We start from the raw sequence: 15,586 nt of genomic DNA, 5'->3' as shown, positions 1-15,586 counted from the left end.
AGTCATTTTTTTTTATAATATAATGAAATGCACAGTGCAATAATATTTTAATTGGCAATAAAGTATTTTTCAAATAAATAAGACAATGCTTAATAAAATCTAATAATTATAAAAGTGCACAATATCATATTTTAAAATAATATATTTGCATTCATTTAGCAGACACTTTTATTCAAAGCAGCTTGCATTTCCAAATTGCACAGTACAATTGTCCAAAGTCACTTAACAATAAAATGCATAGTACAATAATCATTTTGAAATTAAATAATAGAATGAAATGCACAACACAAGAATTCAAAATAAGATCAAATGTACAATGCATTAGTAATCGTTTTAAAAAATTAAATAAAATAGCAAATTTAAAATAATATTAGTAGTTTAACACATTAATCGTTTTGAAAAAATAAAAATAAATTATGCTTTAATACTGTCATATTTTTTAATGATACAATTAAATAAAATGCTCCAATTAATAATAATTTTAACGTAATGAAACCAAATGCACAATATAATTTATATTTTTATATTTGTAAAAACAAAATGCACAATACATAAAAAAAAAACTACACAATGCAGCAATTATTTTGGTTGTACACAAACATGACACTAAATGTCCTCTTTCTCCTCCTCCCTCTTCAGAAATGGTAAGGGTGTGTTCATCTCGGATGTGGTGAAGGGTGGAGCGGCTGATCTGGACGGCAGACTGATGCAGGGTGATCAGATCCTGTCTGTGGATGGAGAGGACATGAGACAGGCCTCACAGGAGACCGTCGCTGCCATTCTCAAGGTGAGCTCCACCTGAATCCTGAAACCCACAGTTTACAACGTTTCAAAACAGTTAGTTGAGTTGCAAGATGCTGCCACTAGGTGTCACTGTTTGATTGTGTATTTAGTGGCTGTTGAGGTCTGTGGTATTTATATGGTATTTATAAACATTTATGGGATTTCTTATTTAAACATTTTGTATTGTCTGCAGTCACAGTAATGTTTTCAAGAAGATTTCATATATATATATATATATATATATATATATATATATATATATATATATATTTGCAATGTGTATTCCCATTAAATGGAGCTTGAAGAATTCATGGGGGTCCAAAGCTTTATGTAGGATCACTTAATTCATCTCAAGTGACAAAAACACTGAATTCCACGCCCTATAATCATAATGGCCGGTGTAGACACCATATTTAATTTTTTGCATGGGCTGTGATTGATAGATGTCAGCATACAAGTTAAAATCAACAAGTCAAATCGAATGTTTCATTGTTTTAAATTGAGTTCAAATGCATGTTCACTCTAAAACACAGGTGTTCACATGAATCAAACATTGTCCATTCATGGCACTCCCTGCAGTTCTTTGGGAGGCATGTGAAAAGGCCTTCATGGTGATGTTCTGAACAGGACAAAAAGGAGCTGCAGTATTGTGCCATTTGCTGGAGTTCTAGGAAATGTTGGCTCGAATAAGGTTGCACTGAGCCCAATTGACTGTACCCTCCCTGCGGAGTTCAGTTCAATGGGTTTGGCTTCCCTGAACGAGAGCGAGGGTGTTATGTTGTGGCATCAGGTCTTTGCACATGTCTAAAGGTTCTTGAAAGTATGTGAAAGTGTGTTGGAGAGAATACGAGCGAGAAGACACGGCCCACGATGCCAAAGCTGTGTGTGCTGTGATCCTGCAGTGCGCCAGGGGCAAGGTGCTGTTGGAACTGGGCCGACTGAAGGCCGCCTCCTGGATCTCTTCCAGACGCACCTCCCAGGGAAGTCAGGTGTGTAGCCCGTGTCCTACACCTCATTGGGCTCTCCCAGGCATTTCCAGAAGGGTCCAGCATGCCGAACTCTAACCCAGTCATTAGTGCATGTTAGCAGACGGGCGAACCAGCAGTGTACGGCTGTGGGCATCTGTGTGTGTTACTCATCCATACTGCCTGAAAAAGCAAAGGGAGCATGTGCTCACTAGTCACTAACCGAGATGTATGCATGTGCGACGGCATGAGTATTTTGTGTATATGTGTGGAATAGCACCTTCAGCGAACTCTTTCTCCTTTAGATGAGCCACGTGAGCGCCAACAACAGCACCCCAACCCCCACGCCCCCCGCCGTTGTTCTGCCCCCCTCTCAAACCCTCAACAACACCAGCCGAAACATCACCGAGCCCAATAGCAAAAGCACAGGTACTTCTTGCTTCACACCAGCACTGAAATAGCAGGAAACCGCCATAAAACGTCTATAAATCAACGTTAAATCAACACATTTCTTCACGGTCGACAGCGGCAGAGTTTAGAAAGTGCCTCTGTGAACAGTGTGCTTTTTCTTCAATTGTTTGAATTAGATTAAAGTTGCGGTCACATTTGCTGTCGTTTTTTATTTGTTCCAGTTATTTCGTTAGGAATCCATGCTATCGGGAACTTCATGAAAGGTCGAAGTTGGTCTCAATTATTTGCCACGTTGACCGTCAGAAATCTGCTTGGTTTTAAAGTTACTTTTTTTTGTTAGTTGTGCTTTATACATTACAAATGTTTTTTTTTTTCCAGCAACTACTTTTAAACCCGTTGAGCAAGTGGGATCTCATGGTTTACTCATTCAAAGGATAGTTAATGTACATTCTGTCATTAATTTCTCACCCTCATGTCTTTCCAAACCTGTAAGACCTTTGTTCCTCTTCGGAACACAAATTAAGATATTCTTGAAATATGAAATCTGAGAGCTTAGAATGCAACACAACAACAACGTTCAAGGACCAAAAAGGTAGTAAGGGTATCATTAAAATAGTTCATGTGACTTCCGTGGTTCAACCGTCATGTTTTGAAACTTATAATACCTTTTGCGTGCAAAGAAAACAGAAATACTGACTTAATTCAACATATCTTCTCTTCAGTGTGAGTCTTTGCCGGCATGTGTGTGATGCTGTTGGTTTAGGAGCCATTCTGATATAAAACACACATGCACAGCGCCTTGCTTGCACAGAGAGGAAGGCACACTTATGCGTCGTGGAACTGTCATGAATGCCAGTGAAGACTGACATGGAAGATAAGAAATTGTCTAATTAAGCTATTATTTTCATTTTATTTGAGCACAAAAAGTATTCTCGTAGCTTCATAATATTACGGTTGAACCACAGATTTCACATGGATTTTTTTTTGTCGATGTCTTTACTACCTTTCTGGGCTAACGTGTCAGTTGTGTTTCTGTCTGTATAGGGTAAGAAAGCTCTCCGATTTCATCAAAAATATCTTCATTTGTGTATATAGAAGGGTTTGGAATGGCAGGAGGGTGAGTAATTAATGACAGAATTTCCATTTTTTGGCAAACTATCCCTTTAAAACTTTTAAAGGTTTGTAAATCGAAAGTTAATGTGTTGATCTTTATATCCCTTCAGGGACAGAGCCAGGTGTTCGGACAGTGGAGATCACACGGGTAAGACCAGTACAGTGCAGTATAGGCTTAGCTATGGTGCTCAATCGTTTCTGTTTTAATTGCACCCTTGTCTCACTCTCTCAGGGTCCCACCGATGCTTTGGGTGTCAGTATAGCGGGTGGTAAGGGCAGTCCACTGGGCGACATCCCCATCTTCATCGCCATGATCCAGGCCAACGGTGTGGCTGCCAAGACACATCGCCTCAAAGTACTGCGGCCTTGCCTTTTCCGTTCCTTTCTGTTTGTCATTTTCCACTTTCGTGCTGTGTAAATCAGGCAGAGAGTTATTGATTAAGCATCATACAGAGGTGTGGGTGTGAAGGGCACTGCTGGGGATTGGGTTTTTATCAGTGTGATTTTTATTTTATTTTTTTCTTTAATGTAACTCTCTTAGGTAGGTGACAGGATTGTGAGCATCAACTCGCAGTCTCTGGATGGCTTGACTCATGGGGATGTCGTAAATATGCTGAAGAATGCTTACGGCACCATCGTCCTCCAGGTACACGTTAAACTCAATAACACTCTTTGTTCGATAGTTCACCCAAAAATGAAAATTTCCCCATGCTTTACTCACCCTCACGTCATTCTAGGTGTATATGACATTCTTCTTTCAGACGAATACAATCAGAGATATATTAAAGGTGTAATATGATGCGATTTCAATTTTTCCTTTCTCTTTGGAGTGTTACAAGCTCTTGGTGCAGGAAGAAGATCTGTAAAGATGCAAAGACTAAAGTCTCAAATCTCGGTGTTCATCTTCAGTTCTCTCTTCACATCAGTTCAGTCAGTGTACTGTTTGAGTAAATGAATTACTCCGGGATATTGGTTTGTTTGAACTCAGAGGAAGTGTCAGCCACATTAAAAAAGTTAACAGCTTAAGTCATTTGTGGATTAATGCGTATTGGAGACACGAACCATTTAAAATGATTCAGTTCGATTTGGTGAACTGGTTCAAGAAGATCCAGTTACATCGAATGATTTATTCGCAAACCGGATATCACTACACTTGAATGGTCTCACAACAGACACAGAAGAGAAGACAATGCTAAATAAAGTCTTAGTTTTTACTATTTTTGGACCAAAATGTATTTTCGATGCTTAAAAAAATTCTAACGGACCCTCTGATGTCACATGGACTACTGTGATGATGTTTTTCTTACCTTTCTGGACATGGACAGTATACCGTACACACAGTTTCAATGGAGGGACTGAGAGCTCTCGGACTAAATCTAAAATATCTTAAACTGGGATTTGAGACTTTAGTCTTTGCATCTTTACAGATCAATTTAAATCGCATATGACTCCTTATGAAAGCTTATTGTAGCTACAGTGCCCCATTGTTGTTACATTGTGAATTCTTCGCAACAGAGCGATTTGTGAAAGCTAGCTTTATTAGCTAGAAGTGTATTAATTTACAAACGGGTACATTCCTGACTCTTTTTCTGAAAACAATTTTGGATGAACTAGTTTACTGAAGTTCCAAGGCTGCCAAGCGTGCAACCTACGATTTAAATTAGTTACAGCGTTCCCGCTTACTGGCTAGCTAATGAGGGAATGCACGTTAATTAATGTGATTTAAAAACACTGTACTTGTTAACAGGATCACACCAAACAGTCTGTGGGTTGAACTTGAGTTTTAAAGTATCTGTTGGCACTGAACAGACCCTCCGACTCATCTTGTGTGGCGTGCGATATCCCCCACATTTATTCCGAACATTTTAAGAGTCATTTTGGGTTTTTTATTCCCCAGAAATTTCACGTAATCCACAGCTAGCTTGATATAGCACGTGGAGTTTGTATATGTTTGCATTTGTTGATAAATATCAGATACAAAGGTCGCCATTTTGAGAATACTAATGGGGTTTTTTTGTTTTTTTTTGTAAGTGGCGAATTGTGGCATTTTTTTTATGTAGTAGCTGCGGTTTCAGTGATGTGTGTATACACGCTTGTATTGTGTGCTGTTATTGCTATGCAGAGCCGTCGTGTGTGTATATGTTCTGTACGGTTATCAGTGTGTGTTAGCGGAGTCGGTGTATTGAAGGACAGTGCGCTGTGTAGGTGTGTTTGTTTGGACTCACAGTAGTGTGTGTGTGTGTGTGTGTGTGTGTGAGTGGTTGGTGCTGTGTCACTGGGCTGTTATCAGCCACGTACAGCTGTGCGGCAGTTGCGCGCAGGTTGCCAGATAATCCCAGTCCTTTATGCAAATGTGCCGTTATCTGCGCTGTTCCAGGAGGAATGCACAGGGCTTTTAAACAGGGGAGCCCAGCCTGCGAAGCCCTGATTACAGCAGCTCAGAGAGCAATTATTGTTTAGCTCTCTCTCTCTCTCTCTCTCTCTCTCTCTCTCTCTCTCTCATGTATTCCTTCTTCACTCATTTGAGCGCGCTCTCTGTCTCTCTCTCTCTCTCTCTCTAGCTCTCTTTCTCTCTCACTCAATGGCTGCTATATGTTTAATTGGACATATGTAATGCCCTTTGCTATTACTCATGTCACAGGAATCAGACAATTTAATATTGTTTTGTCAATCTGCCTGTGATAATGTGCATTGAGAAGTTTAGTTGTTCCTCCTGTCTGAAGTATATCTCTCACCAACTCCCACTTCATCTCTAGCTTTCCAACATTTTTTATTTAATTTGTTTGTGTGTATATATATTTATATACACACATACTGTACATGCATGCATGCATACATATTCCATTTTCACAATCAGAACTCAGAACAGCCTAGCAACAGCGTGCCAACAACTTAAATGTGCAATAGGTGATTGTCTTCAGAGACTCTTTTTTTATGCTGGTAGAAAGTCTTTTCACATCCCGATAGAAATCATTAAGTTAAGTGGTCTAAATGTATTTATCTATATATTCTGTGGAAGGCGTAGGACCAAGAAATGTACGTGCAATCAAAACACTCGGTCTGTGAGTTTTAAATAGCTTTCCTACCTGCCTGTCAAACGTATGTATCTGCATTCCTCTGCGCACCCTGTACGCGCAGACAGAATACATCATTAGCACATTCACGCACGCTGTGCAGACAGAGCTATAATGGCAGACAAACATCGACAACCTGTTCTTCCTTCCTGGTGTTGTAGTACTTTTAAAGTATCCCAGCGGTTCCCAATTCCAGTCCTCGTGCACATATTTTGCATGTCTTGCTTAGTTAATATGGCTGTGCAAAAAATCGAATGTGATTTTCATGCGCATCTTGTCAGTAAAGGCGCTCCAGTGATTAGAAGTACATCTCCAGCACGTGCGTTCAGATCAGGGTTGCCAGGTTTTCAAAACAAATCCTGCCCACTTGCTTCTTAAAACTAGTCCAAAACTAGCCCAATCGCATTTCCAGGAGGTTCCCCGATAAAAATTGCTTTTTTGGCAGGGTTGCCTTGGTAAAATTTGCATTGTAGGGGCTAAACATCACATTATTGTGAACTACGGCTCTGTCTAGTAAAGGCCAAACAGTGTTGCCAAGTCTGCGTTTGTTTTTCATGTCCGTGGGTCGAAGTGACCCCAATACCAATAACGTGATGTTTAGCCCCTAAAATGCAAATTTTACCAAGGTGAACCCCACCAAAAATTTTTATTTTATCGCCTGGAACGAAACGCGATTGGGCTAGTTTTGAGAAGTAAATTGTGCAGGTTTTGTTTTGAAAACCTGACAATCCTGATCTGAACCTACATTCTGGAGATATACTACTAATCACAGGAGTGCCTTTACTGACAAGATGCGCATGAAAATCGCATTCGATTTTTTGCACAGCCCTATTAGTTAAGACACCCGATTCAGATGACCAACTCGTTAGAAGTTAGCTAACGTCACGTGCATGAACTGTGTTCCAATCGATATGATCCCTGCACTGTGTTCATTGCTCCCTACTCCCTGAGCAAGGGTTTACTTCACTTCGGAACATGGGCTGGAATTGGGAACTGCTGATGTAGCCTATTGTAGTGATGTTGTCTCTGGTATTCTGGTCTATGAGCATAAATGCATTCAGGGGGCGTGGCTTTGGACGGCGATTGCAAGGAGGGTGGGATGTTCGCTTTCAGTGCTATCAGGCTAATGTTAGCATTTTCCAAGATCTCCAACAGCACTTTTAACAGTGGCATAGCAGTATAGTAAATACTGCTTGGAAGTTGGAACATTCAAAAACTGCATTGCATTTCAGTGCCCTGGCAACTACTCGGAAGACCCTAGCAACAGATTAGTAGCCACAATGTAGTTTTCTATAAACCAATTCACCAATTAGTGGCATAACAACATACTAAAACTCCTCAGAAAGCCAGAACAGCAACTGCAGCCTTTAAGAAGTCTTGTTTGATAAATTGATTTTATTAGTCATTTATTTAGCAATTAATAGCACACCCTTGAAATCAACCATTTTCTTCCTTTATTTTTTTTCGTCTTCCTACTCTCTCTTTCTTTCTTTACTGACCTTTCTTCTTTGTCATTCTCTTTTAACACACTTTTTTTCTTTCTTTATTTCGGTTTATCTCTTTTCTTGTTTTCCCGCTCTTTTATCACTCACTTGTCTCTTCTTTTTTTCCACTTTCTGTTATCTCTTTATTTTTTCAGACTCTTTCCTTCTTTCTTTTTCTCGCTCTTTCTTTTACCACTCTCTTCTTTTTCTTTGTATTTTTCTTGGCCTTTTTTTTCTTTTCTGTCAGTCTCTTTCTTTCTTTCTCTCTGTAGGTGTGGTTGAAGATAGCGAGTGTGATGACTTGGGAGTGTTTCACGGTTGTTGTTGACTCATTCATTAATTAGCTTCTGTTTATTGTTGTGTATTTTACTTGTAATTGCTTTTCCGTAATTAAATATGCAAATTAATATGCCACTGCCCTCATAGCCAGCCCAGAGTTTGATGGAAGAGGAAAATTGAAATGAAACGTGACAGAAAAAGGCGTTTGTGATTCTGGTGAGGGAGACAGAGGTTTGATGAACAGCGATCAGTCGCCAACATTAACCAAGAAGAACATTAAAGGATTTCAGTGCCAAACACACACAGCATAGAGAGCAGTTTCCTGTTATCTACATGCACACAGTCATTTGTGAAAACACACACATCTAAATGGAAGAAAACACACTTTCAAGACTGAGTCATTTATTTGCTTTAAATGTTTGACAGTGTCCGTCTGTGATTGACAGGTGGTTGCCGACACCAACATCAGTGCCATAGCCAGTCAGGTGGAGAATCTGTCCTGTAGCTCCACCCCCAGCACCAATCCAGAGGTCCGGCCGGTGGAACCAGAGTGAGTGACATCCCACTTCCTGTTTGACCTTCAACATTCCGTTACAGAATTCTCGGGTTTATTAAATATGATTTTATTTTCTGTGTGCGTGTCATACTGACAGGACGCCCAAGCCAAAGACCATCACCCTGGAGAAGGGCTCAGAGGGGCTGGGCTTCAGCATCGTGGGCGGCTTTGGGAGTCCACATGGAGATCTTCCCATCTACGTCAAAACAGTCTTCAGCAAGGTCATTCCTGTAGGCTCATTTGCAGATTAAATGAAACTTAACACATTTGGACACATGACATCGGCCATGAAATTAGACATTCATAATAGAACCGAGGTCTAAACGCTCTGATAAACTGAGACGTGTTACTCGTGGGCGACTCAGCTTTGAATCCTGCTAAATGGATAAATAAATGACTTGTTGAAAACAAAATTTACTAAAACGGGTTAAAAAAAATAAAATAAATATAAATGATATAAAAACTAAAAATAATAGAGAAACACAAAATTAAAATGAAAGCTTTTTTTTTTTTTTTTTTCAAACAAAGGCTTATTCAGAATGATAAATAATATAACAATAAATAGATAACACTGATATGTAGTAACACTTCTGGTAAATCTATAGAAATTAAGTAATATTGCTTTTCTAGTGACAGGATGTTAAAATCAAATCCTTTCACATACTTGCATATTCTTTCTTAAATATATGCAGAACCCTGCATATAAAATCTGTACAGTATGAAAAGGTGGATGTGTAAAACAGACAAGAAATGTATTTTCCTCCATCATATTGCTATGTGCAGACTGTATATCTCTGGTCATGCTCTGACCACCAGGTTGCAGCATAGAGCTCTGTTTCATAAGAACATAACCAGAGATGAGTAGTGCCAAGATACAATTACGTTTTGTGTTTCTGAAATTATTCTTCTGATGATTCTTCCAGCTCCACTGGCGGTCTGTGAATGACATATTGTTCAAAGAAAATGTATTTGAAAATATGAAAGTAATACATGATTTAAATATAATTTATATATAGTAATATTTATTGATAATAATAGTCCATGAAATGTAATATTATAAATATAATACTATATAAGGATATTTTTCACATTTGGTACATTTAAAGGGATAGTTCACCCAAAAATGAAAATTCTGTCATTAATGACTAACCCTCATGTCGTTCCAAACCCATAAGACGTTTGTTCATCTTCAGAACACATATTAAGATATTTTTGATGAAATCCAAGAGCTTTCTGACCCTGCATAGACAGCAACTCAACTGAAATGTTCCCAGACCCAGAAATGTACTAAGGACATCGATAAAACAGTCCATGTGACAACAGTGGCTCAACATTAATGAGAATACTTTTAGTGCACACAGAAAACAAAAAAAAACTATTTATTCAACTATTCTTCTCCCCGAGTTACCGTCTTCCAACATTTTGGAGAGTAGCATGACGCATACATGCATTTTCCCCAGAACGTAAATCAGCATTGTTTATGTTCAGCATGCACACGTTTTCTCCTGAACATAAACACAGCTGATTTACGTTCTGGGGAAAATTGCGCATGTGCATCATGCTACTCTCCTAAAAGGACGGTTACTTAGAGAGAAGAATAGGAATTTAGTTTTTTGGGGGGGTTTTGTTCACAAAACGTTTTCGTAGCTTCTGATAATTTAAGTTGAGCTACTGATGTCACAAGGACTGTTTTGTTGTTTTTCTTACCACGCTTCTGGGTCTAGGAACATTTCAGTTGCGTTGCGGTCTATGCAGGGTCACAGAGCTCTCAGATTTCATCAAAAATATCTTAATTTGTGTTTCGAAGATGAACAGAGATCTTGCGGGTTTCGAACGACATGAGTCATTAATGACAGAATTTTTCATTTTGGGGGTAACCAACCCTTTAATAATCTGCATTATGGAGCATAATACTGGTCAGTTGGTCACCTTTAATTCTGTAAATAAATAAATAATGCTGTCCTCCTCTTACCTGCAGGGGGCAGCGGCGGTAGACGGGCGTCTGAAGCGCGGAGATCAGCTGCTGTCGGTCAACGGAGAGAGTTTGGAGGGCGTCACACACGAGCAGGCCGTGGCCATACTAAAGAAGCAGCGGGGAAGCGTCACACTGTCCGTCCTCTCCTAACAAACGCACTAAGGACTACATCCACTGGAAAACACACACACAAGTCTTAAGAGACTCTTTGCATCAGCAGCGGCCATTATTCGGCCACCCTACTTCCTGATTTGCACTCGATCGTTTAAACTCCGCCCTGTTACCGTTTGTGCACCTGGTATCAAAATCAAAGGGAAATGATTGTATCGTCTTTGTTTTAATCCTCTTCAGATATGTAGCCTCCACTGGTGATGGTGAGCGGGTGAGTTATGGGGCAATATTTAAAAAAGGCTATTTTGATGAAATGAGTGCTGGTAACTCAAGACCAGGAGGAAAAATTAAAGTAGCAGATGCACGACACATGCTAACACACAATTTGTTAGTAGTTATCCTTTCAGTCCACATTTCAGTTACTTCTAATGTGGTCGTCCTGGTCATTTTTCAATTAAAACCTACTGACAAACTCGCCCTTATTTTTAAGAAATCAGTTGAACTGTATGTAGATGAATTCATGGACGAGCGATAATAATAAGGGGATGACAGATGTGCCTTTGAACTGGCAGATCAGATTGTACTGGGATGTTTCGTATAGCGAGTATTAGATATTAGGATCATTTCAAGAAGGTTCTTTACGTTGCAGGTTAGCTTTGTGAATACTTAAAGAAATAGTTCGCCAGAAATGATGAAATCTGTATTAGTCTTTTCTTCTGTGGAGCTAAAAATAAGATATTTTGCAGAATGTCCACGCTGCTCTCTTCCTTACAATTGAAGATAATGGGGATGTGAGTTTGTGTGATTTAGTAATGCCAAAAATAACCATAAATATATAGCAAAAGCAAGTCATATGACTTGTCTTCTCTCAAACTAAAATTTCAAGAAATTCTTCACACAAAAGTAATAATGTTAGTCATTTTTTGTGTGTTATTTAAAATTATGTTTTACTGAAAACACTGCTCCTTTCCTTAAAATAAAAATTTCACTTCGATTGAGGTTGTACGAAAGTTTTGTGTGAGGAACATTTTAAAGTGTTTTTTAAACACTGCTATTATTTTGTAAGTAGTTTTCACTTCAAATTTATCTCTGAAATTAAAATTTCATATTATTTTCACAGAGCTACTATTTGGCTTCAAGTCTTAAAAAATAGCAGACGAGAAGGGTTTTTTTTTTTTTTTTTTTTTTGCCATTTTTGGAGTGCAGGAGCCCAGTCCCCATTCACTTTCATTGTATGGAAAAGTATCAGAATGTCTCCTTTTAGATTCCACAGAAGAAAATAAGTCATATGAGTTTGGAACGACAATTATGAGTTCAGAATTTTTGGGAGAACTATTCCACTCTGTTATTTTGTTGTGGTGTATTGAGAGTCACAGAAATGCATAACTTTAACATTACATTTTTGTAATTCCATTTGTTATTCAGTTGCACATGTCTATCATTTCAGTGTAAATATCTAATTTATTTTTTAGGGCTTTTTTGCATTGCTTTTGTCTTTATGAAGATGTCTCGCACAAACTAGTTTGACACTGTGTGTGTCTGTGTCACAATATGAGGATATCCTGTGTCAGTCTCTCTCCTAGAGGAAGTGTAGCAGGCTCTTAGGAGACTATCGGGGCTCTCCAGGTTGTAGACAGTGGGTGGAAGCCTCGTCCAGACCATCTCTTCCACTAGGATTTCGTAAGCACATCATCATACGATGCCTCTTGAATTTCCTTGCCATGTGGACACAGTATGTTCTGAACTGTTCAGCGCTACTTCCCTTTAAAAAGATTGCCTGTATCTCCTATGCCTGTCTTCCCCTTTCTCCTTAAAGAAATGCAATGCCTCAGTCTGCTACCTTCTGCTAGATCTTTACATTTGGGCTGTGAACCACAAAAACCGGCTTCCACTCAGATGACTCGAGTAGTAAAACCTTTATATCTGCCATTTTTCTGTCAGTGTAATGTTTTTAAAGTCCAAAGAAACCATTTTGCTAAATTCATACATTAGATACCGATCTAAGCCTGAGATAAAGCTGATTTATGAACATCTGCAAAAAAAAAAAGTGGTCATTATGGTCTGTGACTTTATTTTGGACAAGTAGAATCTGTCTGAAGTGTCAGAAAATAAAGTTATTTTCATTTGAAGCATCTTTTGACTTCTAAATTCTTAAAGATTTTAATTTTATTAAAATGTTTTAATGCACACAAAAAACATACAGAACAGCCATTTCTGTGATGGTTTTACATGCACTACCATTTAAAAGACATATATGTTTTTCATGAAATGAATAACTGTCCAGCATGCATTAAATTTAATCGAAAGTGTAAGACATTTATAATGTTACACAAAATTTATATTTAAAATAAATGATTTTCTTTTGAAATTCATTCATCAAAAATGTTTCCACTATAATATTAAGCAGCACTACTGTTTTCAACATTAAAAAAACAAATGTTTCTTGGACAGCAAATCAGAATATGTGACATTGAAGGAAACTAAAGCAAACCAGAAGCAGAACCCAGTTGCATCACAGAGAGAAAAAAAAGGCATTTAAAATGCATATTAAAATAGCATTATAATGTATGTAGCCAACAAAAACATTTAAAAATCCTACCAACCCAAGACTTTTGAATGGTAGTATATATGATTTTATTAATATTAGGGTCTATTATTGATTTTTTTAAATACTATTTAAAGAGATCTGCCCAACAAGTGATATACTGAATGTCTGATATTATATTAAAATGTTCACAAATTGTTACAACAACAAATTCCTTTTAAAATCAACTACAATTAATGTATAATCAAAAAAAAACTGCTAGCCTTTGGAACTAGATAAGCTGTGTAAGCTATTAAAATCATAACTTGATACAAAAAAAAAAAAAAAAGATAAGGTAAACATGGCATGCTGTCTTTGCTGGTTGTGGACGTTTCCTTGATTACATCTCGGTCACCTTTTCATCGGTTTTGTAAACAATCACGTCATCGTAGGCATTAGAGTCATCAATGCTCCTGAAAAACAATTGTCACAATTCCAGAGATTAATTCTTTAATCACTGAGATTAAATTTCAACATTCTAAACATTCAATCTTTCGCAATGAGAATAATTTCAGGAACATCATGCTTAGCAGAAAGCGTCAGATGAGGCGTTTAATTCTGACTACTAAAGATCATTTCAGGCCATATAAATACTTCTCATGAGCGGTATCATTGATGATAGTGTATCTTTTTATAGGCTTGAATCACTCTAAGCTTTATAACGGCTGTATTATTGAGGTATTATTACCTGACTGCGTCGAGACGGGTTGATCCATTGGTCATGGCGTATTCATTGGATACAGCTTCTGGTTTGCTTTAGTCAACAAAGACGGATTAAAATGTTTACACAGACCAGATTTCGAAAACTAGTTGCTAAATAAAATGTGTATTACATGAACTATAAAGATAGTCTAGGTAGTTTACAGTAACCATCATTCAGACATGTAGGCCTAGTATTGATAAGAAAACCAAGGATTTTGTTAATAAATAGGTAGTTCTGGTACGCCTAGCCTATATTATAGGCCTCTACTCAGACAACAAAAAAGAAGATAATTTGAAAAAATGCTTTTTAATTTTCAGTTAAACTTTGTACCTTAAATGTTAAAATTGCTACTGTTTTTGGTAGGGTGTTGAAATGGAAGCAGATATTTACCTTGGAGTTTCACACCAGGCTTTGTTTACAAGGAAGGCGACGAAGATCAGAAAGAGGAACACACCAACGGCGATGATTCCCGTGAGCCAGTTTGGCAGAGCTTGCTCTGCTTTCTCTAAAAAAAAAAAAAAACATGTGCTATAATACAAAAACTTAGAATATATAAATCTATTGCAAATGAGCACTGTAATGTAATTACTGTAATGTGCTCAGCTGTTTTCCAAATTTCTAGATTTCCCTCCAAAAACCACACATCTGTTAATAGTTTACCTGCTTGAGCAGTTACTAGTCCCAGCGTGAGCAGAAGCCAGTGAGCCACAGTGAATGATTTCCCCATGTTTATTCCTCTTCAGATGCGCGATTATTTGGTGAATCGTACACAACTGATCAAGTTTAAACCTTTCTCTAACCAGGAAACAGTTATCTGAATTTCAATGGAAGAAAAGACAACACCCAGTGGTCTGTATAAATCGAGTCAATCATTTACCCACCGCGTGATATTTAGCCATCGCTAAGGAATAACAAAGATGTGACGGGTGGACTGGGACTGATCTGATCACATCTGATTCACCTGTTAGACGAGTGATATCTGATAGCGGTTATAAATATTCATTGCTATCATAAATACTTGTTTTGTTCGTTAGACGACGGAAGAGTTGTTAATCCAGTGGAGAAAGTCCCATCTCCGCACAGGTTTAAGTAAAGACGCTGCATAAGCCGTGAGTCTTTAGATTTGAACGATAACGGAATTTATCTGGTTCGCATTCTATGGTTTTCAATTAGTAATAGATATCTGAATGGCTGTTTGACACATTAAACCCACCAGTGCCACTTTTCTGCCGTGGAAGTTACAGTTTAGTTAGAGTAAAAAATAAGATAAAAATCAACAACGAACTTTTTAATATCAGATCTTTAGGCTTAAATTAATTGACGCAGATTCGTGTTTTGGGTTCAAGTTCAAACAAACTCCTCATTCGTCAACCTGAATTTGTTCTAGGTTAGTCAAGTGAACCTTTAATGGACTATTTCAGACGACAAAAAATAAATAAATAAAACATTTAGTGAAAATTGAGTCCCTTGTCCATCAACGTATTCAAGATGTGGATGTTTCATTGAAAACCGATTTGGGGAAGTTTAGCATTAGCCTACATCACTTGC

At 38.0% G+C, this 15,586-nt stretch overlaps 2 protein-coding genes across 11 annotated transcripts in view; one reads left to right on the top strand and one right to left on the bottom strand.

Annotated features, from left to right (window-relative positions):
* Positions 1–12,947, top strand: part of LOC127987384 (inaD-like protein) — a 126,794-nt gene extending 113,847 nt beyond the window's left edge. For 6 of the 10 annotated variants that reach the window (XM_052589673.1, XM_052589671.1, XM_052589672.1 and 3 more), the window contains 9 exons: positions 640–787; positions 1,686–1,772; positions 2,054–2,177; positions 3,383–3,420; positions 3,505–3,627; positions 3,814–3,918; positions 8,556–8,659; positions 8,763–8,886; positions 10,644–12,947. In XM_052589673.1, the coding sequence (XP_052445633.1) occupies positions 640–787; positions 1,686–1,772; positions 2,054–2,177; positions 3,383–3,420; positions 3,505–3,627; positions 3,814–3,918; positions 8,556–8,659; positions 8,763–8,886; positions 10,644–10,790 (1,000 nt within the window). In that variant the 3' untranslated portion in view covers positions 10,791–12,947. Of the gene's footprint in view, positions 1–639; positions 788–1,685; positions 1,773–2,053; positions 2,178–3,382; positions 3,421–3,504; positions 3,628–3,813; positions 3,919–8,555; positions 8,660–8,762; positions 8,887–10,643 lie in introns of those variants that run through there. The other 4 variants (XM_052589676.1, XM_052589675.1, XM_052589674.1 and 1 more) reach the window with 2 other exon arrangements.
* A 156-nt stretch (positions 12,948–13,103) lies between these two features.
* Positions 13,104–14,869, bottom strand: LOC127987387 (PDZK1-interacting protein 1). The gene is made up of 4 exons (XM_052589679.1): positions 14,699–14,869; positions 14,429–14,543; positions 14,024–14,089; positions 13,104–13,748 (listed from the first exon to the last, which is right to left on the bottom strand). Exons 1-4 carry the CDS (start codon positions 14,763–14,765, stop codon positions 13,676–13,678), a joined length of 321 nt encoding a protein of 106 aa, XP_052445639.1. The 5' UTR covers positions 14,766–14,869; the 3' UTR covers positions 13,104–13,675.
* Between the last annotated feature and the right edge of the window lie 717 nt (positions 14,870–15,586).

Source organism: Carassius gibelio, chromosome B22 (genome assembly GCF_023724105.1).
Source record: "Carassius gibelio isolate Cgi1373 ecotype wild population from Czech Republic chromosome B22, carGib1.2-hapl.c, whole genome shotgun sequence".
Classification (NCBI taxonomy): domain Eukaryota; kingdom Metazoa; phylum Chordata; class Actinopteri; order Cypriniformes; family Cyprinidae; genus Carassius; species Carassius gibelio.
Note: the sequence above shows the minus strand (reverse complement) of the source record. Positions and strands in the feature narration are given on the sequence as shown.